This window comes from Capricornis sumatraensis, chromosome 7 (genome assembly GCF_032405125.1).
Source record: "Capricornis sumatraensis isolate serow.1 chromosome 7, serow.2, whole genome shotgun sequence".
NCBI classification, from domain to species: Eukaryota; Metazoa; Chordata; class Mammalia; order Artiodactyla; family Bovidae; genus Capricornis; species Capricornis sumatraensis.
The window spans coordinates 19,857,589-19,885,151 of record NC_091075.1 but is presented as its reverse complement, the minus strand read 5'-3'; the positions used below and the strand labels follow the sequence as shown (position 1 = coordinate 19,885,151).

The 27,563-nt window shown below is 41.4% G+C and overlaps 1 protein-coding gene across 2 annotated transcripts in view; it reads right to left on the bottom strand.

Moving 5' to 3' along the window:
* Window positions 1-27,563, bottom strand: part of LEF1 (lymphoid enhancer binding factor 1) — a 120,235-nt gene that overhangs the window by 27,201 nt on the left and 65,471 nt on the right. Inside the window, exons 4-8 of one of the 2 annotated variants that reach the window (XM_068974889.1) lie at window positions 12,261-12,393; window positions 6,121-6,211; window positions 4,427-4,510; window positions 2,247-2,369; window positions 1,045-1,207 (exon numbers count right to left, since the gene is read on the bottom strand). In XM_068974889.1, coding sequence (XP_068830990.1) covers window positions 1,045-1,207; window positions 2,247-2,369; window positions 4,427-4,510; window positions 6,121-6,211; window positions 12,261-12,393 — 594 coding nt within the window. The remainder of the gene's footprint in view (window positions 1-1,044; window positions 1,208-2,246; window positions 2,370-4,426; window positions 4,511-6,120; window positions 6,212-12,260; window positions 12,394-27,563) is intronic. The other variant, XM_068974891.1, reaches the window with a different exon arrangement.

Below are 27,563 nucleotides of genomic sequence, written 5' to 3'. Positions count from 1 at the left end.
AATTTTCTCCACCACCCTTCAGATACCCAACTAAACCCATTTCAACCCTGAGAAAAGTACTGGGACGGACTGACTCGTTTCTGGGCTGGTGGCTGGACAAAGAAATCTAAGAGTGTCTGTCCTAGTTACAAGTCTAGTGCCTGGGACATGACAGGTACTCAGAAAAATATCTCCGCATGGGTGAAAGAAGCAACAACATCAACAGAAAGGGAGGGCAATCGAGAAACCTGGCCCATGTACACCTGGAGAATCAGAGAACAATGCTTCCAGAATTAAGACTTCTCCGGCCCACACCAATTCTTCTATGTAAAGCTTTAAGGAAGAATGATCTGCTTACATCTTGGAAGGAGCAGCCACTGCTGACTGCCAGGGTTTATCCAGAAACATGGCTGGCCCCAGAGGGCTTGCTGTAGCTCCCTGCTTTCTTGCTTTAGAGTCTGCACACACACACACACACACACACACACACACACACACACTGCTTCATGTGGGGAAGAGTCCACCTCACCCCCTTCATCAGGGGTTAACCCCACTCATCTCTCAACTACTTTCTCAGGAGGCCATTCCCTAGCCCCGCCCCACCTCCATTATTCTCTGATTCTTGCTCTTCATATTGACAGTATTTATCACAATTTTAATTGTATATATAATAAGGAATTATTTCATATCAGTATCCTGTCACAAAACTTCAAGATCTGTGAAGGTGAAGACTACATCTATTTTACTCCGCAATAATTATGTAATGCTTACTACACTGCCTGGCACATAAAAGACACTCCAGATATACTCATTTAAAGTATAATAATAGGAAAATAGTTATCATTTACAGGAAATGTTCCAAGTGCCAGATACAATCTCAGTTGTTGATACAATGCATTATATCATTTCTGTTAAAGGTTGTCATGCGCTCTCTGTTACTCCCCAAGTGACTGGTGACTATACAGATGGTTCTATGACTACCTGATGTGTAAGTGCATTTGGGCAGCTGTTAACGAACCAGTTCCACGGTTACCATAAACATTTACATACCATCCCACTACTTACCCTTCTGCCTAGAATCTGGTTGATAGCTGCACTTTCCTTTAGAGTACACTCAGCTACGACATTCGCTCTCATTTCTTTCATGTATAACATAAAAGCATTCAGAGGCTTTTTAATGTGAGGTCTTTTTGGCTCCTGCTCCTTTCTCTGTTCATGCTGAGGCTTCCTAAAAGTTGGGAGTGGGGAAGGGGTTAGACGAATCAGGAAGAGATGGGAGGAGGAGCAGAGCATCCGCTTCTATCATGAGTCCACCTCAGGCTGGGACCACCCTCTGGGCTCTCTAACAGCCCCCAGGACACTGTCTACTTAAAAAGAGTGACCCATCTACTGTTGATAAATAAGGATCCTTTGGTTTGCGAAAGCTTACCTATAGCTATAGAAGGGTTGAACCCAACACAGAAATGGGCTTGTGAAGACGCTGCATCTAGATTTTAGATGCTCCCTGGTCACCTTAGGAAAAGCTGAACATACAGTGCAGGTAGTCAGTCCTCCTCTAGAACTGACGTTCTTAACGTCTGTGGGTCAGGGCTCCTCTGAGAAGCTAATGAAACCTTAGGCTCTCTCCCCCAGACAAATGCACACTGGCTTTGCCTGTACTTGCAGGGGTCTTATGGACAGTGTTCACATGCTCCCTGCCACCGCATTCCTTCTGTTCCAGTACAAACTCTAGATTAAGAAATTCAATTAATTACTAATCTTTTGGGAGAATTCAGCTGTGCTGTAACAGCCTGCAACAACCCTGGTCCGACAGGAAATCCTGGGTTTTGCTTTGCCCCCTTCCTTTCAATTCAGTGCTTCCAAAGCCTTGATGCAGAGGCAGGGTGACTATTTCTAGGAGGAAATGCACTGAACCCCCCAATCTACTTCACGCTCATGGTCCCCAAGAGTGGGAACCCAGTTCAAGCCTTGCACTAAATGGCTGAACAGCTCCGTTTCTTCAGCCTCTCCGCTCTGAAGATCTCTTCTCTTTAGTGGGTTTCCCTTCATCTTTTGAGATTCGTGCTCCTTTTCCATCTCAGAACCAAATCAGAGCACTGAGAATCAAGCTGCTCCGTGTCCTCAGGGGCAGAGCTTTCAAGGTGGAGCTACACTGACTTTCAGGATAACAGATAGGGGTAAGATTCGACAATAGCAAAGGAGAAACGGTGGGGTTTAAGTCCTTGGTACCATAAGGCGTTCACAGGTGGAGAGAGAGGCGCACTTACACGTGCATTAGGTCACTGTCAGTGTGGGGGTGTTCCTGTTTGACCTGAGGCGTTACGATGGCTGGATGAGGGATGCCAGTTGTGTGGGGACCAGGAGGACCAGGAATCATATGATGAGAAAACCTGAAAGAAGGAAAGTCGAGAAAACAAAATGTACTGCTGTAGCAAGAGCTGGATGGAATTTTGAAACAACTCACTAACTGCTATTGGCTGAGAGTAAAAACACGTCTTCACACACAGACATATTAACTATAAGAGCAGGCTGATGATTAATTTCTTTTCTCTCTGTATTCAGGTGGAAAATATTTATAATTACACACCACCTAACAGATTTTTTTTTCAAGCTAATGGTGGAATCTGGCATTTTTCCTGGGAGGGCTCTAGGCAATAGGATTTTTAAAAAAAGGTGAGTCACTTTTCTTGCAAAGCAGTTTTCAGAGAAGAATTTCAGTAAGAATAATTACTGGAAATAGAATATTTTATGAAGACTTAGCTGTTTAAAATGATGTTAAAATCTACAGACATCATCTTTTTAAATCTCTGCCTACATCCCTAAGTGGACCTTCAGATTAAGTCTTCTCCTGTTGGCTTTTCCCCTAATATCGGGAGAGAGCAACTGAGCAGACAAGGGGCAGGAAGATTTGTTCAGTCTCTGATTTAATAAGGCTGCCATCAGCATCATACCAAATAATTTTCTGCACATAAAGAAGGTAGTGTCTGAGAGATCTAGCCTCATGGAAAATTGATAACAAAATTAAGGGGAATAATTTAATTAAAGGGAAGGATACAGCTCTGCTTCAAGGTAAAAACTACACAAGCTCAAATAAAGGCTTTTTCCCAGAGTATGCTTATAGAGCATTAAAAAAAATCTCAAAATATCCACCACCATCCAACACAAAGGAGGGAAACTGCCATGCAAGAAAAATAAAACAAAGACAGTACTTTCAACAAGCTCTTTGATAAATCTGGATATGCTTTAGAAATTTCTGCTTTCAAACTGTTTTAAAGTAAACATGTAGTTCAACAAAAAACATTCTCAGGTCTTTCATCACCGTCTGTACAGTTAATTCCTTCTTCTGGGAAGGAAAGAAGGGACTCTGCTTGGATATGTAATATTTCAGAAACAAATCTTTAAAAATTAAGGAGGCATGGGAAAAATACAAACACTTGATCAAATTATGATGCTTGCTAAATGGACTATTTGCAAAAATATGTGATGCTGGTTATTTGCCTATGAGAAAATCCTATCATCACACAATTCTTATACACTGTAAAAATATATGTATAAAATATATTTAGGAGGAAGGATATTAATTTCATTCCCTCTCAACCAGTTAGGTGTACAATTTATTGAATAAAATGATTTTTGAAAAAGCTGAAATTCACCACAGAAAACTGCAAATTTCATACATATATTAAAAAGTTAAGATTCACAACCAGTTACTAACCCAACAGTTTGACTTCCAGCATGTTAATGCTAGCTCCCTTGAAAAAGCCACATTGAACACACAGATGATACACCACAAATGTGTGTGTACATCAAGCACAGGGCACAAAAGCCGTCCTTTCCAGAGGCAAAAGCGTTACACAGAGCGGTGTGGCACAGCAGACCTCGCAGAGCTTCACACCACTACGTCCACACAGGGCCTGATTCACACACTAGGACACACAGCCCGTTCGGCCTGACAGCCCGGAAGCCCCGTTCCTTCTCTTCCCACAGCCTCGGTCCAGGAAGGCTCTAGACTACCTGGGCCTTTTCAGACACCGTCACATGAAACTGAGACAACCTTCCTCACAGAAGAAAAAAAGAAAAAAAAGCCAGTCTGTATTCTCCCGCTGACCCACCCTCAGCATGTTTTGAATTGAACAAGCTCTTCCTATGATGTCCCCTCTGGGGGCGTTTCTCCTCCCGCCGTCGGGGGGCGGCGAAGTCTTTTGGAGGTACGGTCTCCAGGGTGGCTGAGTCCGTCTGCCTGACGGGTGTGGCTGGTGCTGTGGGGCGTGGAGTCTGGCTCCTTCCCGGGACTCCCCAGGACGCCTAGTGTGGGAGCCAGGCACCCTGCGCAGACAGACGCGGGCTGAGCTGTGCGCCCGCCGGGCCGAGAGGCAAGCAGAGGCGCACAAGACGCAAGCGCGCAAGAGCAGCCTGTCCTGGCGCGCCCGGTTCCACCTCCACCTACCTGGACATGGAAGTGTCGACTGACAGTGAGGATGGGTAGGGCTGCCTGAAGCCTCCCGTGATGGGATATACAGGCTGACCTTGCCTGAGGTCACAGAAGAGAGGAACCCATCAATGACAAAACATGAGTTACCAACCAGCAACAAGAGTTTGATGAGGGGAGGTCCTCAACCAGAATCTGGGGCGTGTTACGAGGGGGTACTGCTCACTCACCCAGCTGCTTCCCTTCCTCACCCTCCGCCCACCCCAAGCATCACTAGTGCCTTGAAGGAACCCTCCCGCTGCAGTCCATGGGTGGCTCGTTTTCTACCCCTGCCCCTCTCCAGCCCCACTGATGCTTTGCACAAAGTAGGCATGTGAACAGCTCTTAGTGAATATAACAGAACCTGAGAATTGTGAACTATTCTTTTTAGGATAACGGATTCTTTATCAGAATCTTTGAGAACTTCAGGGAAGGGAAGAAAGGAGGAAATAAAAGTTTATATAAAAATGAACACATTTTTGAAAACCCTGCACCCCACCTCCCACCCTTACACCCATGCTGCAGGCAAGAAATAAAAGATCAATTCATGGAGTTATTTTCTCTCTGCTCTGAGAATTCCATCTCTCCCTCTGTTTTTCCTACATGTCACATTTTTCATTTACAAAGTCTTTATTTCCAGATGCCACTGATGGAACTCAGCCCAGGATTATTGCCCTTAAGTAGGTAAGTTCAGACAGAATAACTGATGTAGGTTTGGAAGTGTTCGCATAATCAATTAAGTCCAAACAGAGTTATTGACTGAGAAAGTTAATGCTAAAGAGAAGAGAGAAAGCTGGAATATCCATGGCAGGATAAGCCCTCCTTATGAAGAGGAGATAATGTAAGGATGTGAGGAAGGGAAACTGGGGCTTTTGCCAGGGGTCTGCAAGGACACACAGTCAGGGAAGAAAGGAGAGAAAACGTTTGCTGAAGGTGCAGCCCTTTGTCTGTGGAGTGAGCAGTGGGGCGAGGGGTGGGAGTGAGGGCAGGGAAAGCTATGTGCTAACTAACAATAAAATGATAGAAACAGGCTCCACTGTATGAAGTGATTCTTCTCTAAATACATTTCTTTTCCTTTACCTTTATAATTTAAAAAAAAAACAAAACCTGAAAACAGTGGTATGGATCTTTCAGAAACAACAAAAATAGAGAACATTTGGATTCTGAAAGGATAAAGCCCATTCATCAGTTTTTCACTCCTCTGAACTCAAACTGGTACTTACTTTATTAAAATTCAAAAGATGCTTTTGCATTTGTTACAGTTATTTGTCATTTACATCACTTGCCCATTTATAAGCAAAGATCGATATTCAATATATCTAAGGTTATGCTTCAAAAATATAAGTTGTTCATAAAGAACTAGAAAAGAAAAACCACAGTGAACACTTTGTACAGGCATAGTAAATGCCCAGAGCCACAAATTGAATCCATAAAACTATAAGCTTCAAAGCAAATGCTACACAGTCATTTTCTACACATATTAGCAAACGGACTCAGTCCATTTCAAAGTCTGTATGTTTTTTAATCTTTTAAATTGAAATGAAATAAAGTTAGCACCTTGTGTGTTGAAGTTTCTTTAACTCCACAAGTGTTATTATTCATAAAGCTAATTTCCATAAATGGGGAGTAGGAGATATCAGACGTCTGGCTGCAGGTTGCAAGAAGGATCTTACCAGCCAAGAGGTGGGGTTATCTGTCCAACACCACCTGGAGACAGGGGATAAAACGTAGGGATCTCGGGAGCTGGAGGATGTCTGGACATGCCTATTAAAAAAGAACAATGGAGAGGCAGATTCACAGGACATTCAATTTCTGAGAGAAATAGAAAGCAAGAAAATGCATTTTATCATTAGCACTTAAGGTGTAGAATGAGACAGTATTTAATTTTCTGATTTAACAGAAGTCCGTTTATCTTTACTCAAGATTTCAGCATCTGAGAAAACACGTCCGAAGGTGGTACATCTTGAGGGGCTCCTAAAACAGTAAATATACTGCGAGTAAAACAAGCATCAAAATGAGACTGTAAAGGTACTTAAGTTTGCCTCATTATTTCACTTCGGCTAGGAAAAGCGTAGACAACTGTTTCTGTGTAGAATGACAGCGCTTCATAAGCAGAAGGCCTGCCACGGTGTTCAAGGATTAGGTCAATCGTTCGTTTCAGACCTTCACTGGCTCCCTTATGGGCACGTAGATTTGGGAAATGTGATACCTCAGAGGATCAAAGATTAATTGGAAATAATCTTCAGCCCCATAATGGCCGCACGTGATAGGATTCATCTGGTCTCTGGCACTGCAGCTCCAACCGAGTTCTTCACCGGGTCGAGTCCCCTGGGCTCCGAGGTCAAGCCGGCCTGGATCAGCTGTACTCCTTAGAGAACGAGCGTGCCACGCTGTTTCACGAGCTCACACTCCCTGGAGCACACTACCCTAGAGCTGTGAAACTACCCAGAGATGATGCCTAATCCTAGTCCCACTTGACATCCCTGTTTACATCTTACCTTGGGCACTGAAAAGAAGGGGTGCGATGTATACGTTAAAAACGCAAAACAAAACGTTACATTCATATCTGGGGGAAAGGGATTCTGAACAGAAGAAAGCCACAGGAGTTTCTTTACACAGTTAATCTGGCTTTAAAAGAGCATTATCCTGTATAAACATATATCCCCAGGTTTAACAACCCGAATATACATTCAGTGGCTATAATTATATTGCCTCATAGGCAAAATCAGGTGAGTATACAGAAGATGTTCTTTACGTATTCTGCTTTGTTACTATTCAAAATGTCTGTGAATTTCATTTGGATATTAAAAGATACTGAAGGCCTTGAGCATATGGGAATGGCTTAAGAAGTGTTGTCTTCAAAGTTGATGTTAATTTGACTTTGAAGTTAGGACAAACTATTCTTTAACTCTTAGAAGAAGTAGCTAGGAAGGAGAAAGGTCTTTAATCTCTTTTGACGGAGTTTACATGAGATCATCTCAGGTTTTGCTGTTTTTAAAAGGAGTCTAAAATCTTCTTTTTTGATCTCTTATCACTTTCAAATTTAATGAGTATTTTTTTAAATTCCTTTATATCATCAAGTCACCAAAAGCACTGGATACAATAGGACCTAAGGGAGTTCTGTGGATCCACTCTCTCTCTGAAGCAGAGCCCCTGGCAACTGTTTTTATGGAAGCTGGAAGTTCACTTTAGCAGAGTTACCATAAAAATCTCCCTTTATAAAAAAGCTGTCAATACTGCTTCTTTTGATCACAGAGGAGCCCTTGGGATTTGTTTTCACTTGGGCCTGGGGAGGCAGCGGCAGCAGGGGGCCTGTAGTAGTGATTCTTGACATGGCAGAATCATAGGGCAGTTTCTCCAACTTGCTGCCTCCCTCATCCCCAGATTCTCCAAAGCTCTTGTTCTGCAGAGGGGTTGCTCAGTCTTGAAAAACCTGACCAACACAGAAGAATATTGGAAACTTGAACTTGAAAATCATAATTAGAGGCTGAACTATGCGAATGGTCAACCTTAACCCCTTTGTTAGGGAGATGAAGTGACTGTTTAGGTACCTAAAAAATATGATTTGTCCTGGGATCTTATCTCTGGGCTGTAGAGAAGTGAACTGCTTTCAGTCACATGCCTCTAAGCAGAGGAGTTGGAAACCTTGCTCTCCACACGAGTCTGTGTTTTTAAGTACACTGAGAACAGTGCATTTGTGATCTGGTGTAGGAATAACCTGACAGAACAAAAAATACAATTGTCTTTCGTATTTGGATTTGATTTTACTGCTTAAAAACAAACAAGGGAACTACCGTTTCCTTAGCACCTGCTACACGCTGGTTCCTGTGATGGGTATTTGACTGTTTCTATTAAAATTCTACTCCTATTTCAGATAGCTTTCTCTCATGAAATATTCTCTAACTCTTACTGCTGTGAGAGATCTTTCTTCTTAGAATCTACAACATTTTATTTGTACTTTTAACATGGTACTTAAGATGTTCTTCATTATGTTTTATAGTGAGTTTGTGCAAATCATTTCCTGTGTGAGCTTATCACTGCTAGGAAAAAAAAAAAAGACCATTTTTTCCCTTATCTGTGTATCAAACCATGGCTGTCTCGCAGAGAAGGCTCTGAATAGAATTCTGAGCGATTAAACAAATGAACACATTACCCATGCTGGGTCAATACGATAAGCCATTTGCATGTACACACACGGTATGGCTTAGGTCATTACACGAGCAGAAGAAAGTGGGTCTGTGTTTTCTAAATAGCTCATTGTTGTCTTAAGATCCTGTTTCCAAAGATTCCTAAAAGTGTGTGTCTCTCTACCAACTCCTGTGCTACACATCATTTATTTAACGAGTATTTATTGAGCACTTGTTATACAGGATCCCCTGGTGCCTCAGATGGTAAAGATTCTGCCTGCAATGGGCGAGACCTGGGTTGGGAAAATCCCCTGGAGGAGGGCATGGCAACCCACTTCAGTATTCTTACCTGGAGAATCCCCATGGACAGAGGAGTCTGGAGAGCTACAGTCCATGGGGTCACAAAGAGTTGGAAACCACTGAGTGACTAAGCAGAGTGCATATGCTGGAGGCTATATGCAATATAGCCTTAAATTTTTATAAATACAGCTAAAATGATTCTGGGGTCAGACTGCATGGATATAGTAGTTCTGCCACTCACTATATGTTCTTGAGGAAGTTATTTAATTATTATTCTGCAGAATCAGAATAAAAATGAAATATCGAGGTTGTTCTGAAAAGTAAATGCATTCATATATAATAAAGAAAAGTGCCTGGTAAGTGCTGTGTTGAGTGTTTGCTGTTATTTACAAGGACACAAATATATAAACAGGTACATAAACCCAGTATTTCCTAAAAGCTCTTCCTCTTAACATTTTTATCAGACACAATGAGTGGAACTTTGATGGATATTAGCTTATTATATCATTTAATATTTAACAAATATTAAATGATGGATATTAGCTTCCTTTCTTCTGCTTACAACTATACTTGCACCTACCACCTTACCCCAACACACATGCATAAAAACTAGTGTGATTCCTAACAGGAAATTAACCTAAAGTTATTTTCTTAAAAATAAGAATGGGTTCTGCTGACAAACTGTTTCTATTTACTGAATAAGCCCAACTAGAGTTAGAGTATGAACATGAGTTTCTTTTTTTATTATTATTATTATTTTGGGGGATAAAGCTAACCAGCCACCCAGGAACTTTGAAATCAGCAGCTTAGTACCATCATGCTGTAACCAGCTGTACATGATAGAACCAAAAGGCAGGCAGGGGAGAGAAGAATAAAGGCAAGAGATCCAAGAAGCATTAGACTTTTCTCCATCATACTTATTTTTTGGTGATGATTGCACCCAAGTGGAATGATATAAACTCAAGATCATGTAAATTAATTCTTTAACCAAGGTTTTATATCCCCCTACCTACATGGTGATGGGATACAGTAAGTCTATGACAAAAAAGTAATTAAAACAGGATTTTTATATTACAACAAAAGCAAACAGTATTATAGAGTAGAATGCAAAAATCACAAATTTTTAGCACAAAATATTTCAAAGAAATTGCAAGCAGACAATTTCTGGTCATGCCCACTAGTCCCTTCTCTAGTCCTGAAAAGTTTGTTTAACAGAAAAGGTTTGAGGAGTAATGATAAATTACAATTATTAAGGTAAAACAAGGTAGGGTAGCAGTAAGATATGGAAACAGAAGAGAAAATGCAATTGCAATTGGTAGCCAGTTAGAAAAATTTCTGTTTTAAAATCTAAACTCTCCTAGAATTTGTGAGAGAAAAACTATTGAACCATCATGTGTTACTCTTTTAAAATTTTTTATAATGTTATTCTTTTAAATAAGTTCATTTCAACGTGCTCTGAACGGGGACTGGGATTAGGTAAATACTATGTAATTGTTATGTAAATAAATAGTTTAAAACTAAATAAAACATACTCTTGGATTCTTTTTGATAATAGTTTGTCTGGGGCTTTTACATCTATCTTTAACTGTCATCTGCATCTTTATGGTTCCCAGACGTGCATCTCTAGCTTAGGCCCTGCTCTGGGATGGTGACCTGCACACTTCCCTTCAGATATCCCAAAGGGACCTCAAACTTGCCACAGCCAAGGTCATATTCTCGAGCTTCCCTCTCAAACTCAGCTTTCTGCCGAAGACGCTTGTCTTACGTTTCCTTTCTCACTACATATTCACAGCTGCCTCTGTTGTTTCTGATTATTTGGAGATCCTTTACAAAAGGAAGTAGAGGAGAGAAAGGGCTGGAAATGAGAATAAAATAGAGACAAACCCAGAAACATCCACCACAGTGATTCTTGCCTTCTCTAAGAAGGCGTACTGGGGCTCCAAGCAAGCAAAGTCCTACTAAATTGTCAAAGAGTCGTCTTTTTAATTAAGGTGGGAAATGAAGATGATATATATTTAACCTAAAAGTGTTCACAGAGGTAGGAAAAACACCCAACCTCTGAACTTCACTGTTGTTTTATACACTTACTAAATACTGTTGTTCATGATCCATCAAAGATAGGGCTGGACAAAAGGGAGAAGTGCTGGAGAAGGCATGTTTGGCCCCTTTACCCTTTACATTCTCTGCCTTCACATGGTTTTACAGGATCTTTCATTGTGAACATCTCAAGATCCTGCTGAGTCCCGAGTGTACATGCCCATGAAGAGAGCAAGGGCTCCCCTGTGAGCAAACTGCCCCTCTCTCAAGGCCTGCTTTAGGGTGCTGGGACCAGAAGGCTTCGAGGGCCTGTGCTCTGTGTCCGTCCGACAACCACACCAACCCTCATGCCTCACGTTAGAAACAGGCGTTTTGGTTTTTGAGACTTCTTATGATGTATGTTTCTCTGTAAATGACACAGAAGCAGAACTTGGTAAAAGTGTAGAGAAGCCAAAGAATATTCATGTTGCTTTGAATGCAGACCCACTCTAGTATTCTTGCCTGGAAAATCCTATGGACAGAGGAGTCTGGTGGGCTATAGTCCATGGTGTAATGAGGAGTTGGACACAGTTGAGCCACCAACACTTAGTCTGTTTTGACTTTAGACAGAGATGGTTTTGTACTTTATGTGTGTGTGTGTTAAGTCGTTTTAGCCGTGTCTGACTCTTTGTGACTCTATGGACTGTAGCTGCCAGGCTCCTCTGTCCATGGGATTCTCCAGGCAAGAATACTGGAGTGGGTTGCCATGCCCTCCTCCAGGGGATCTTCTTGACCCAGGGATCAAACCTGTGTCTCTTAGGTCTCCTGCATTGGCGTGTGGATTCTTTACCGCCAGCGCCACCTGGGAAACCCTTTGTACTTTAAATATAATTTTTGTTGAGAAACAACCAAAAGAAAAGAAAACACAACAGGGATATTACTGAAACCAAAGGAAATCACAAGTCTCAAAAATATAACATTTGAAGAAAAACTTTGTCCTTTTTCTAACTTCTTTTTCAGTACTATCATCAACACGTAGTACATGCTGAAATAAATGAATATGGCAGGGGGCGCCAAGGACTGAATTTGTAATATATTTTCACAACATATTGGTTTATATTGTGATCATAGATCTTCAGAGCTGTCACGATGAAAATGACCCTTCACTATTTTTTTTGTTTTTCTTTATCCCGAAAAAGAAAAGGCCAACAACAAATTCTTGTATGCTTACTAAAAAATTGCTATCAAATAAATTACTCTTATCTCCTACAAATGTGTTATGACATGAGCAGAGGCACCGGTGAGGTCACTCAGACTGGTGAGACGAGGCTCTTCCTTATCCAAAGAGGCCTGGGCAGCAAGGCTCTCACCTTGTTTGGAGTTGACATCTGATGGGATATGTGACGGGTGTGATCCTGGAGAAAAGTGCTCGTCGCTGTACGTGATGAGGGGGGTGAGAGGATGGACCGCATGGGATGGCTGCACCACGGGCACTTTATTTGACTGCAAAGTAACCACAAGGACAACAGTTAATATGGACTCCCAGCTCCTGTCTCCTCTCTCCTCAAAAGTCAACCAAGAATTATCTCCAGACCTAAACACCTGAAGTATCTGCTCTACCCACTTAAGATTTTCAGGATTTTCTCATGTTAAATATGCCTTAAGTACATGAATATCCCACCAAGAAAACGATCAGTTATTTAACCTAGGCCCCTTTGGAGATTTAGGTTGGTCACCATTACTCCATGACATCAATTCTCTATATATACATATTTACACCCCTTTTGGATTATCTCCTTAGCTTTAAGTCAATAAACAGTTTCTGGAGCAAAAGTTATGAATGTTTTAGTAACTCTATTCATTACATATGTTTGGCATAAAATGGGCATTCAATAAACGTTGAATAGATAAATGAATAAATGTTCCAACTTAAAAGGCAACTTTTTAAACAACCTCGTATATATAAATTTGCTGTAATGACATCATCTTAGTTTATAAAATTCATAATCCTAGAGTTGTGGAGCAGTAAATCTGGCCCAGCTAGCGAAGAACCCGCCTACCAATGCAGGAGATACAAGACATGTGGGTTCGATCCCTGGGTCAGGAAGATCCCCTAGAGGAGGAAATGTTAACCAGCCCCAGTATTCTTGCCTGAAGAATCCCACAGACAGGGGAGTCTGGTGGGTCCACAGGGTTGCAAAGTGTTGGACACAACTGAGCGTACGCACATACATGCGTGTGCTCATGTGCACACAAACAGAATTGTACATCCTTAAGAGCCAAATTATACCATTTTTTTCATGTTCTATGGTTTCGCCAATCAAACATGACCATCATTTATCATGCTTTAGAGCTGCTTAGCTCATCTTTAGTTCCTCTAGTTTCCAAAAGTATTAACAGATAAAATGGAATTTCTAATCTTGGGTTTAACTGCATAATGAAAAATATAGCTTATAAGAACACTTCAAATTTTTGACATTTATATTTAACATATTTTATGTCTCTTACTTGTTTAAAAATAAATTTTACTATTTAATTTGGAATTCTAAGACTATATAATAGTAACACTCATTAAAGGCTCAGGTTATTTATTTGGACTTCAATTTGAAATCTGGAATTCTGTTGTTTGGTGTTAAAGTTGAATCTCCCATGCATACTGCCCCCTCAATAAAGTGCTTACTAAGCACATCAGTAATACAAACAAGACTCAGGCAGTTTAACCTGATTAGAGGATTGTTTTAAAAGAAACTACCCCACACACACAATTCAACACAATTATATGCACAATATGTTTCTGATTTTAAACTCATCTCCTAATTTAGGCTGTCTCAGAAAAATATCTATTTAGAAATATAATAATAAGTAACTCATGAATTTAAAAGGAATAAACTCTAATGAATTCTAAATATTCTCTAATTCACTCGTTCAAACATGCCTTCATCATGCTAGTTTAAATAGACTGTTACTATTCTACAGACTAAAATACATGTGAAATCACTTTCTCCAGAAAAGAACATATTATTAAAATTTTTTTGTGTAAGTCCCTGAAAAATGCACAGTGTAAACTGCTTAAAGTGTAGGGACAAATCTGAATGGCTGAGAACCATGACACAACTGTGTATGACGGCTGTACCTACTACATACACTGATTATGTCCCTTTTTGTTGTTGTTGTTGTTTTACAAATAAGATGTAAAAAGTATGTGGTTCCAACAGAAAGAACCATCCTCAGGAAAATTAGGAGTAATCTTTCTAGTAACTCTTAATTCTCTTTATAGTTAGTAATTCTTTACACCCTATCATTACAATCTCCACCCAAAGAAACTTATGAACCAAAAAAAAGCGAGGGGGGGAAAAATCACACTTTTTTAGACAATGATATGCTCTCCTCGCTAGATTTCCCCTTATTTTATAATTACCAGCTCCCCTCTAACAGTAGAACTCGCATGCTCCTATAGCCCTTGGCGTTTATTAAGTAGAGCACCATTATCAAAGCCACACGCCTTTTCTCTACGCACCTCTGCACAGACATCTATGCATATAAATGTGTAAAAGGTTAAAAAAATTTTTTTCCATGGTTTTCAAGTGTTAATGATACAGTATGCCAAATACACAGAATGAGCTTCTCAAATATAAGGAATTCAGAGTGCTAGAGGAAGTGGGGGGTGGGTGGGTGTGAGGATGTTATTATTATAAACCCCTTTAAATATGGAAGCGAAAATCTCAACACTCAAATGCTAAAACAAATGAAATTCAACTATACTTGAGAATAACTGTTTCGAGTTCCCTTTCAGAAGTCTCATAAGAAGCATAATTGCCAAACAATCTACAAAGATATTTTCCTAGGGTAGTTAAAAAGAGTAAAGCAATGCAGAAATCTTCTGCAAATATATATATATTTATATATATATAAATAACACACACACATTTTACGTGCCTTTCTTATTTTCAGAGCACCACCTTAAGGAACTTGCATTAGCAGGCAGCATCTTCTTAATGTCTGACCTATCCCTCCAGTCATATAGCTCAGAATCTGGTGCCATGAATTTTTGCTAAATTATGCTATCCTTGCTCTCCTCTTAATTTTACGGTTTTCAACACAGATTTGCTTTCCTGTGGGAAGGAGATAAGAAGCTGAGGATTTTAATTTAAGCTCTGGCCTTGTCTTATATTTTGCAAGATGGGTAGCAAAAGCAGTACTAGTAGGTGTGTTAAAGCCAACAAGGATTATGTCCATTTTTGTGGCCAAATAATAAAAGCAATATGAAATCTCAATAATATGAGCGAGCACAATTCTAAGGTTTAGAGTTTGCCTCCTGCTGACCACCTCCACTGTGTATATAAAAGGATCCAACCGACACCACAGACGCTTGGCATAGCACCTCCCCAATCAAGTGTCCTCAGCCCTGAACTGTGGGCTTCCTCTGACGTCAGGAGTTACTGTCCCTTGATACTACCTGCGCACACAAGGGCACCGCTACTTTGTGCAAGTTTTAAAAAGACAGAAAATATGACCATTGTTTCCCCATCTGCCCTTGGGTTTTTTTTTCTTTTATTTTTTAATTTTATATTGGAGCACAGTTGATGAATAACGTCTCAGTTTCAGGTGTACAGCAAAGTGATTCAGTTACACATATACATGTATCTCTATTCTTTTCCAAATTCTTTTCCCATTTAGGTCATTACATATTACTGAGCAGAGTTCCCTGTGCTATACAGTAGGTCCTTGTTGATTACACATTTTAAATACAGCAGTGTACACATGCCAATCCCAAACTCCCTATATGACCATTCTTAATTCTAGTCTGCTAATCTCCAAATAACAATGTGCTGCATACTGGGGAGGGGAGTATGTGAGGAAAGAAAGAATAATTGATCACTTAGTTTCTACAGACAAATTTATGACACTATATTATAATGCCTGGTTACAGGTGTCTATGTGGGCATATGCATATATTCATTACCACCTAAAATGTGCCGAACACGATCTGGTGCTGCTGTCCTGTACACGGCAGCTTCCTTTCTAGGTGCCTGAAAATGGGGATGCAGGTGTTGGAGACACAAAAGAAGTACGTAAAAAACAGAACAGAAAAACCCAAAGCAAAATCTAAAAAGACTGCATCAAGTACTACGAAGAGGAAGAACCAGGTGATAGAATAGACAGTGCATATCTGTATCGCTTTGTATCATATTAATCCTGAAAGAAATCAGAAGTTCATTTGGTCCAAGATTTTTATTTGCCAAGACAGGAAGCTGAGAATCAGAGGTCAGCATGGGTGGGTACTCACGTTGTGACTACTGTCAGCGCTTAAAGTAAGACAGCTCCGCTCGCTGCACAACTCCAGGAATACAGGGTCACTGCGAAGACAACGGGGACAGAAGCCCCTGCTGCACTCAGTACCACGAGACCGAGCAGGAGGGAAACTCCATCTCTTTTGGCTGGTACTCCGCTGGGTCCTGCGCAGCCAGTATGGCCCCCAGTCTTCTGGATCCTCCCCTACCCTGCCCTGTGCTTTTCTCAGCACACATCTCCCTGTATGGGGGAGCGGGGGGGATTCTTTTTCATTCACAGGGACAATCAGGTAAGTCTTAGAACCACCAGATAGTCCCAACAAGTGTTTCTTCCTCGATCATCTTGGGAAAATAGAATGTGCAATTACTCCACCTTTCCAAGATACCTGGCAGCCTCAAGTCGTCCCAAATCCTCCATGCCTGCTCAGAGAGGGGTTCAGTACCTTGTCTAAGCTCACATAGAAGCACGTGGTCAAGTCAGGCCACAGACCTTCATCTACTGATCCCAGCTATACATCCCCAGCAGGGAGCAAAGGTGAAAGATGGAAAAAGCAGGTACTGGAAGCGGGGCGTGGGTACTAAATATCAAGGATGGATTCGAGAAGACAGCTCTCCTGTCTACACTCAGCACCCACACAGGAGGAAGCCCACAGTACTTTCCCAAACTGGAAAGGCTACCATCAGACCACCCTACCCATGTAGCACACAATAACTACAGCAACTCACACTTAGCCAAGTACTTCTTATGTACTCAACACTTTATAGAGGCCATTATCTGCCTTTTCCGGAGGAGGAAAATGAAGTACAGAGAAGGTAAGTAACTTTCCCAGAGGCCCAGAGCCGGTCAGTGGCAAAGCCAGGTTCAGATGTAAGACGCCTGGCTCTAGAGACCACGTTCATTACCAATACACCATGTGGCCTCCCTGAAGAGCCCAGTTCATAAAATCTTGGATGCTGAGTGAGTGGACCACAGCTGACAGTACATGACATCTGTGAAATGAGCGTGTGGTCTCCGTCCCTGGCACAGGAATCACGTCAGACAAAGAGGCACCTCAGCCGAAGCGGTCAGAGCTGCACCCGCTCAATGGCCACTTTTCTGTCCGGGGTTGGAAAACACTCCAAGAAAGCCAGCTTGGTTGCCACCCAGGCTGGTCCCTGCAGGTAAAGACTGCTCTGACATCATAGCCAATAAAACCCACACCTCCTGTGGACACCAAGTGGGTGCCACTTAGGGTCCCTGAGAGCCACCCCCAAAGCAGCATTCCCAGAAATGACCTACTTGCCGCTGGCAGTAACTCAGGTTGTCGCACATGCTGTCAGCCTCTGAGGATGCGGTTCTGGGAAGGACTAAAAAGTGGCTCAGCTTCCTCCTGGCTCAGGTCGTGGGCCTGCTGGTAAGTGGAGTGATTCGCGGAGAAACCTGCTGTCCAGGGAGCCAGTCCCCATTTTTCATGTAACCAGATTTCCACTAAACTCACCATGCAGGAACAGGCTGTGTGTGAGGGTCTTGAGTTCCATTTCAATTGGCTGTACATTTGATCAACTGAAGCCAGGGGAATTTTAACACTCCACCAACTTACTGTGATGAGGAATTTCACCTGGCCTGAACTGTTATGGTGGTACTTTACTTCGTATTAAACTCTAAAGAAGTCTGGTGTTGGTGAAATAGAAGCCAAATTATTTCGTATCGTGCTTTCCCTTCCTCTTCTGAGAATCTGAGCTTCTCAAGCCTTCCCCCAAAGAAGAACAGATTTAATATACCCCAAAAGGATACAATAATTCTTGTGTTAATGAGAACTCTAAAGTAACCTGGAAAACTTTCCTAAGCTCCACCACAATAAACACCTGACTCAGATCTGATGTGACTGTCACATCTAGGACCATGACTGGTTGTGACGCAGCAGCTTTTTTTCCCAGATAATGCTGAGCTCCAGGACTTTGCAGATTTCCTGAGCAGGAACTGGAAAAACTCTTAAGGTTAACAAAGGACAAATATTCCATGAGCCCGACTTCAGAGGCAAAGGAATGGTCTCTACTGGACATCTGTTAAATTCTCCTGAAGAAATGAAGGAACATGTTGTAGGGAAAGGAATTAATGTGTCCTGGACACCCAGGAAGTGCCTTACAGCCGTGCCTTTGCATCTGTGCCACTCATCCACAGAGGTGGGTGGCGTCATCTCTACATTTATAGATGAGAAGGCAGAGGCCTTCTGGACACAGCTACGTCATAATCAGAGGGGAGAGAACTTGTGCTGGCACGGTCAGGCACCCACGTCCTGCTCGTCCCGCCCCAACTACTCACCACTCAGCCCCTCTCTCCACTGCTGCTCCAAACCACCCTGCCAGCTGAGTGTGGCCTGCCCTGGGCCCTACGGTGATGAAGCGTCTGGAAAGAACCATGGGCCACTTGGAGAAGGCTGATGTCACCAGCAGGACTCCAAGCAGAGCGCCGGAACCACTGCTAAAATGAAACAGTGTGGAGGGCCCTTCATGTTCCCACTTCCCCATACAGTGATGATTTCCATATGTTTCCTCACTTAATCCAGAAGTTACCCCTAAGTCAGGTGTTGTGATTTATGTTTTACAGAGAAGAAAACCAAGGTTCTGAGAGGGTAAGTAGTTCATCCAAGATCACAGGATGTTAAGCAGCAGAGATAGGATTTAAATCCAAGTTGGTGACCCTGAAGTCTACAGCATGTGTCCCAAGGAACTAACAGCAGACAGTGCTGGCATCTTCTTGTTGCCAAGTGGGTTCAATGAGTAATGATACAGTTTAATATTCAAGTACACGGGAACTGGAGGCAGAGAGTTCAAATCCCAAACATTCAAACACCACTCAGTTGCTATGCCTACTTAGGTACGTCATGTAGTTTTTCAGAATCTCAGTATTCCCACATGTAAAATGGGTGGAATCATACCTCACAAGATGAAGGTGAGGATTACTGAACAACGCAAATAAAACGCCTATCAAGTCCTGGAATATGTGTTCAATAAGTATTCGCGGAATGGATAAAGGAAAGAGGAAAGGGGAAAGAGGGCCAATAAATGAATACTCTGCTCCTCAAAATTCAAACCACGCATCTCTAAGACAGTACATTTTAGAATTTAGAACTGTGCTTTCTTTCAGGTGAATTACCCCTCAAACTCTCCCTTCTGCAACTGGTTTAATAGAAGACAACTGGATTCTTTTTTTTTTTTTCCTTGACAACTGGATTCTTATATCTGCTTTTACCTTCAGATCTCCATTTTGATATGTTATCTTGACTGAAGTAGAAGAAGAAAATCTGACCTCACAGATACATTGTTGAAAGGGAAGGATTATTTTAATAATTTCTTCAGATAACTGTGAATATTCTTCTTTGATACTAAACCAAAACTCAACAAGTGGTAGTTTCTCAAAAGCCAGTTGCAATGTAGAATCAAAAACCTTATCAATACACTTTTCCTATTCTTATATTAAAATTGGTTGTTCTGTCGAGCACTTTGAATATATCCATGTATCATTTTGCATTGGGTATATGGAAAATAGTGTTCACTGAGTTGACATATTTTGTTATACAATATAAAAATCACATTAATTAATATCATCACTCATCAGAAAAGCTTGAAGGATTTGAGAAGTTATCAAGCCTATGGGCTGCCCTCGTAGCTCAGTTGGCAAAGAATCTGCCTGCAATGCAGAAGACTGGGGTTCAATCCCTGGGTCGGGAAGATCCCCTGGAAAAGGAAACAGCAACCCACTCCAATATTCTTGCCTGGAGAATCCCATGGACAGAGGAGCCTGGCGGGCTACAGTCCACGGGGTTGCAAGAGTCGGACACGACTTAGTGACTAAATCACCACCACCACCACACGGAGTAGCTACATGTTTTCTCATATTTTAATTTTTGCTTGAAAGCTCAAATTTTATCACTGGCAACAAATGCTATCAACTGTTTCACTGAGGAGAGAGACTTACCTTGCTCATTTGTGAGAAAGTATCTGCCAGGTGCCAAAGTCCAAAGAACCCCAGTTTGCCTGTCAGTTATGCAGTCAAAGGGTCAAGATGGTTTTTTTTACTGCTTCATCAAGGATATTACTAAATGACTCTGGCATTTTTTCCTCTAGGAGCGTGTTGTGACGTAGAATTTAATGACTATTAGTATCATTTGGTGCCAAAGCACCAATCGTTTTACCCACTGTTGCTCCTGGGCCGTTGATGCAAGTGCCAACACAGGAGAAAAGACCAAAGTGTTGCTGTTACCGTGAGAGCAGTTCTGCCCTTGGGACCTCCTGTCTCCAGGAGTCCTGGGGGCCACAGGCCACGCGTTGAGAACCACGGCCTGCAGTAAAGTAATAGTACAGAGATAGTTGTTGATTGAGGATGATCTGAGCTAACAAGGTGAAAAGTACCATATCTGGTAAGTTAACCTCAGAAAGAAATTGATCAATGAGGTACAAAGGTAAAGTGCTTTCATGATACACTAAGTTATCATTTTTCCCTTTCTATTTGCTGGTGTTACAAATCCACAAGAGAAATCTGAAAGGCCAACAATCAAACATAATATACACCACATCTTTTAAAATGACATTAAAACTTTTCCCACTCCTTCAACTCTTTAAACTCAATATAAAACCCTAAACTTATGTTCGTTCATTCAACTTGAATTATTTTCTTCAAAGGAATCCTTGACACATACTGGCTGGGAATAGACTTGTCCCCTTTGGTGTAAGAAGCCCTCGTCACCTTCCTGGGGTACACCCAGTTATCACCGGCTCTGTGCTTACAGCCCCAGGACAGGATGCCAGGCACTCGCCACACTGTGTTGCTACCTCTTGTCTCCTCTCACTAGATAGAGGGTGGGTCTTGGTAACTCATCCCTAGCATCAGCACAGGTCCTGCTGAAGTGGAGACATTCAATACCTACTTCTTGTGACTTAAACTCCGAATGAGGCTTTCAACACTAAGAAGTCTGTTTAAGAAAGAATTCACACCCTTAAATTAAAAACAGGGATTGATCCTCATGTTTTCTATTGCTGCCTAAAGTTACTGCAAATTTCTCAGCAGCTTAACACATCACAATGTACTGCGGGGGTTTAAATCACAGATTCCACGGGGACCAATCCCGGTGGTGTCACCAGGCACTCGGCTCAGGGTGTCACAGGTGTCGACCGAGTTTCTGTCAGGAGGCTCTGCAAGCTCCCTCCTGCTGGTAGGAGAATTCTGTGCCTTGTGGTAGTCCCCGGTCCCTTCTGCTTGTCAGATGGGACGACTCATATTCCCTGTCAAGCAGCCCATACACTGACTTCCTCTTCTACAACCACTAGAAAAACCCACTTTCCAAGGGCTCCTGTGACTATGTCAGGGCTACCCCATAGCCACTCTCTCCTAAAGCCAACAGTGGGAGTGAGAGAGTGGACAGAGGATGGCTCTGATCAGCTCAGGATGCTGCAAGACCTGATGTCATCAGATAACCCACTTCACTTTCTCATTTCTTTCTCCGTTTGCAAAATGTTATCACCGACTGATTTTCAGCAGATAAAAATGAAGTACCATTACAAATGTTATTATCTGGTGTTAAAGTTATTCTGGTTACACTGGAAAGTTCTGAGATTTCGTTTTGTGTCTTCCTCCTCTCCTTTTTCTTTTTTTAACCGGGGGACTATGTCGTCAACAGTGTGTTACTCACACACGAGAGCGGACAGCGGTGGTGGCTCAGAGGCGAAGGGTTGAGAGAGGATTCACGCATCTCCCCCTCACCTGCTCTCAGCGTCAGGGGAATCAGGGAGAGAGAGCTATGTGCAAGGGAAGTTCCACATTAACAACAGGGTCATGGCTTAAGGATCAGAAACGAGCAAGAACTAAACAGAGCTGGGGCTCTGAACAGATTTATTTTGAAGAAAATGATAACAGCCAACATATTAGATTCTGGCCAAATTACTTGCCTTTTAAGTAAATTTTTTAGAGAAATCATTATTTTATATTTAAGTGCAACTCTTTTATTACAAGGTTCTGTCTAACCTGAAGTTTTTGGCTTAATTATCTGACCCTATAGGGTGAATATAGAGTCAGATAACTCCCATACCATTTATTAATCACTAGTAACGTGAAGAGTCAGACATGACTGAGTGACTTCACTTTCACTTTTCACCTTCATGCATTGGAGAAGGAAATGGCAACCCACTCCAGTGTTCTTGCCTGAAGAATCCCAGGGACGGGGGAGCCTGGTGAGCTGCCGTCTATGGGGTCGCACAGAGTCGGACACGACTGAAGCGACTTAGCAGCAGCAGCAGTAATGCACTAAATTCTATAGAAAATAAACATGGTAGAAGGGAAATACATCACAGCCATAGGTTAAAACTTGGATGCTTGGGTGAGAAAGACAAGAGAAGGGATGTTCACTGAGTGTCCACTGTATTCTGCGGCCTATGAGTGATACTTTTACACTTGGGATCTCCATATTCAAATAAGGAAACAAACTGAGACTCACTAAGTTTAAGTTTTGCCCAAGGTCACACAGGTTAGCCTGTAAATGGTTGAACCTGGATTAAATACAGATCTGTTCTACCCCAAATAGATGAACTGATCACTGTGAAGTGCTGAAAAGAATGGCAACAAAGGGCAATAACTCATTCTGGAAGCCTAAAGGGGACCTACTTTCCAGTAACTAGAGTCTATAAATAGAGGGACTGGGGTGAAGCTGAGAAAAGATCAGAGTAAAAGGGAAAATGACTTATAATTATGTAAAGTTGCAACATCCTATTATTTGATTTCACAACACCTTCACCACACCCCTAATCCTCTGAACACTGCCTTTGCTTTTCATGTTAAAGACTGCTCTTTGAAAAGTAAGAGGAAGAACTAGAGTCGTTCAAGATAAACCAAAAACCAAAACAAACAGGTTTGAGACTTACTGTTTTAGTGGTAAAATATTATGAGCAAGGCCTGACAGTGGCTAATTCAGAAGATGAATAAAGCAATGAGGCACAGGTGAGAGGAAGGGTCACTGACTCCGAGGAGGCAGAATGAGGAGGAGGAGCCCGCCTGGGCGACTGGCTGGAGGAGCATGGATGCTATGGGTTGCATGTGTGTACGTACCATTTTACAAAGGAAGGTCGTGGGTAGAGCGAGATTCCAACGTATGTAACATTTTCTGGATCACAGACGTCATGATCTGAGAGAAGCTTTTATACAGAAACAGCCATGGACTAGGGCGGGAGGTTTCAGTGTGTGCAGGGGAGGAGAGGGAACGGTGCAGTCCATGGACCCGAGATTAAACACTGCCACCCTGTTCTAAGAGAGAAGCGTTTCAGCAATCATTGCATAAAAATTTATTCTTATTACTAAGCTGGAGTTTACTCAGCTTGTTGAAAGTGGTGTTTGTGTAGGTCACTGGGGAGTAATGGAATGCAACCACGTCAGTGAGGGCAGGTGAGAAGCAGGGCAAGGGCCTTGTGTCTACCACGGAGCGCGCGGAGCAGGAGCGGCAGGCAGTGTCTCCTCCGTAGCCGTGATAAGGCTGCGTGAGGACAACGGGCAACGGGGGACGATGCAGAGGCAACTCCAGGAACTCTGAAACCAGAGAGGGTGGACACTGCTTTGGGGCAAGTGGACCCCTGGAGGTTCTCCTCTAACCTCGCCAGCCATCCATTCTCCACAGACTCCAGCAGGTTTTCTGGGGCTGGTCTGAGCACAGGCTGGTTAAAAAGACTCTCTACCCACGGCCCTAGCATATGTAAAGCATATGTAAAGGGAAGCTAAGTCCCCACTGTCACCACAGAAGAATCTATTATCCAGTTTCAGGGGGCTGGAAGACTTGCCCACAGCACTCAGAAGGTCCAGACCGTGACCCTGGGTGACTCGAGATCTCCTCGGGGGAGGAGGAAGCAGGGACACTGTGTGGGGTTGAGGGCAGGGAAGTCCCACAGCTACCCAGGAGGGTGGATGAGCTGATCTGTGCCCAGGTTGCAAATGGATGATACAAAATTCCATAGGAGCAAGGCCCAACAGGCTTAAACCTAGTATTTTCATACTGAAAAGGGATCCTTGACATGTAAAGTAACTATGAAAAGCATTTGCTTCATTTTAGTTTAAATAAAGTTGACTTCTGTTTTAAGGTCAGGTTTGAAGCATTTATACACAGTAATAAGACGGCTTTTGAGCCAATTTTGTCCCATCAAGTGGTCTGTTTTCAGTAAGTACCATATGTGTAAAATAGTCTCAGCTTAAAAAAAGATGAACATTTAAGTCTGTGGGAATCCTCATTTTTCTATAGAATTTGCTGAAGAGTCTTTCAGAAATCAAAGGAAAGACTACAAATCATTTTGGGTTTGGCTACTAACTATATAACTTGAATTGAAAGCTAAAGCTTATTAGGAAAAGCAACTCATTTTCTATGAATGTATGAATGTCACATTTATGCTCTAACATAAGCATTAAAGTTATTCTGTGGAGCCATGATGTCCAATATGGTCACCAGCTTCTGAGGGCTTGAAATGTAGCTAGTCCAAACGTAGATGTACTATCATTATAAAACACTGGATTTCACACATTTACTGTGGAAAAAAGAATGTAGAATATCTCAGTAATTTTTCATATTGATTATATATTGAAATAACATTTTGGTTATACTATGTTAAAGTTATTACTAAAATTAATTATACAGGTTCTCTACTTTTTTGATGGGGCTACTAGAAAATTTAAAATTACATGTATGACTTACAGTTGTGAATTTGCATTATATTTCTAACAGGCAGCTCTGCTTCATAGTTTCAAAATCTGTAGGTAAGAATGTACCTTTCCCTACTGTACTCAATGTGACTTAAGACAAATAAACAAAAAAGGGCATGTTTGTTAACAAAAGTTCCTTTTATGGAAAAGGAAACTTATGGAAACTGAAAATCAGAAAAGTTTCACGGCAGAGCTGGCAATCAAACCTTAGGTTCCAATATCTCATACTGAAAGCCAAGTCAGTAAGTTTAAAACCAAATATTTAGATGACATAATATAAAACTATAGCATTTCACATTATATAGCACAAAAGGAGTTACTAAAGAATATCTATGTTTTATGGGTCAGGGAGCCTTCTGAATGAAAGGTGATTTGCATAGCAGTTATATATAACTTCTTCAACTTGTCAGCACAGATTGTTTTAAAAAACACCTAATACACATTTTCAGATTCATTGCAAGTTAATGATTAACTCAGCCTTTGATCGGTAATCATCTTTCTCATCTCACATCAGAGTATATTGTCTGAAAAAAAAACAAAACACTAGAATTTATCTTGAGTGAAAATGATGCTATAGATATCACTATTTATAGGATATACTTATATGAGTCAAGGGAAAAGAACCTTTTGTTTTGGATTTGAAGACAAAATCTTGAAATGAGTTGAAACTGAGGCATAAAACCTGAGTGACAAATGAAGCAGATTACATTAAGAGGATTTTATTACATAATTCACCACATTTTGATTCATCTAAAAAGCCCCCAAATAAGTCAAACTAGAATAGCAAACTTTCCTTGAAAATATTTGTCTCAATGGCATAAAAAAGAGGAAGCAAAATGTACAGACTCTTTAAAAACTCAGTTCTACTTGTGCATTTTGAAGAAAAATATCCTATAGCCAGTGGAAAAGTAGAGTAGCAGAGATGAGAATAACTATTCTCCGTTGGTGAAAAAGGATACTCCTGTGAATATAAAATCAAAGATAAACTACATTTCGTAGCATCTACTTGAATAATAAATGTCCTTTATGAAATTAGTTTGCATCTTTTTTTGGAAAACTTGCTGATGAACTGAAGGCAGATACTGAATGCCTGACCTACAACCTCTCCCAAGAGCAACCTAGGTTACTGTTAATTTATAGCAGTGTGTTGGAGCTGGCTTCTCCTAGCTCTCTAGAGCTGACTGCTACATTTTCAGGAATTTTGAGAACCTGTTAATACTATGTTGGTAGTTTGAAATTGGCCATGGTGGGATTACTTATACCATGAAAATTGGCAAATGTGAAAAGTCAGTGCCACTTCCCCGCAAGCTGGTTGTTAAACATGAAACAGCACACCACTGGCAAACACTGAATCCCTTCCTAAACTGCCAGGTGAAACAAACTTTTCTTTCCTATTTCTCTTTGCAAGTAACAGGAACATATCCTTATCTTTGTCTGAAACCATTTCAGAATAAGAAATTCCAAAGATTATCATTTTATTTGATCGAAGGTGACCTGATCCATGTCCCTAGGCCCTGTGAATACTTGGAAGACATGTGGCTACTGGTCATCAGTTACTCTGCCTGGTTCCCCACCCTTGGGCCTCAACAGCACTGGGTGAGTCAGGAGACAGGAGTGAGAAGAGATTTGTAGAAGATTTGTAGGCTTTGTCTTCCCTCTTCTCATGGAAATAGTTCACGTAGCCCAAAAATGTATAAAATGCTTCATGTAATTATTTTTGAAAGTTATCCATAACAAATGAATTTTACACAGAAAAGCAAATAATTGAAACTATGTCATATGTGCATTAACAAATACAGCTTCCAGCATGAGGGCAGTATCTCAAAGTGCAACTATCCAGGTAAACTGCACAGAACCTGGTATTGGGCTAAATACTAATGAAGAGGGAGATGAGAGGCTGCTGTCTTTATAGCACATTCATTCAAGAAGTAGGACATAAATTCTCTGTAGAGAATTGAGAATCAACTTAGGGATACTGGAAAGCAATTATGAGTTTTAGGGAGAAGTATAAAGGAGCAAAAACAATTTAAGGGTTAATTAAGGAATATTCTTAAGACACTCTACTCTTTGCTTTAACAAAGCTTTGGCCTGGGTTTCATTCTCACGCAGATCATAATAGCATACAGGATTTGAAATCAAAAGACCTGGATACTATTCCGGGTCCTACCTGATAATTGCTGTGTGAACTTAGGCAAATGACATACTTTTTTGTATTTCAGATTGCTCATTAAATGAGGCTAATATTTTCCCCAGCTAAGTTTGTGTAAGGATCATATGAGATCATGCATGGAAAAACACTTTGCAAACGTACAACACTATGTAAATACAGTATTAATTCCACTTTGCAAAAAAAAGAAGTCATTAATCTCATTTCCTACACGGAGAAAGTTATTACCTGAGTCCACACGCATGAGTTTGGTGAATACCAGATGAAGCTAACTTAGAAATTTGCTGAAACAATTAATAACGGCCTCAAAAAATCCTCTCAATCACTGTGTTTCATTACTGATTTGCAGCCTCAAAGAAATCTCTACTCTCCATTAAGATAACGTCTTTGGGGCTCCCTTGTGGCTCGATGGTAAAGAATTCACCTGCCAGTGCAGGAGACGTGGGTTCAATCCCTGATCCAGAAAGATCCCGCATACTGCATAGCAACTAAGGCTGTGCGCCAC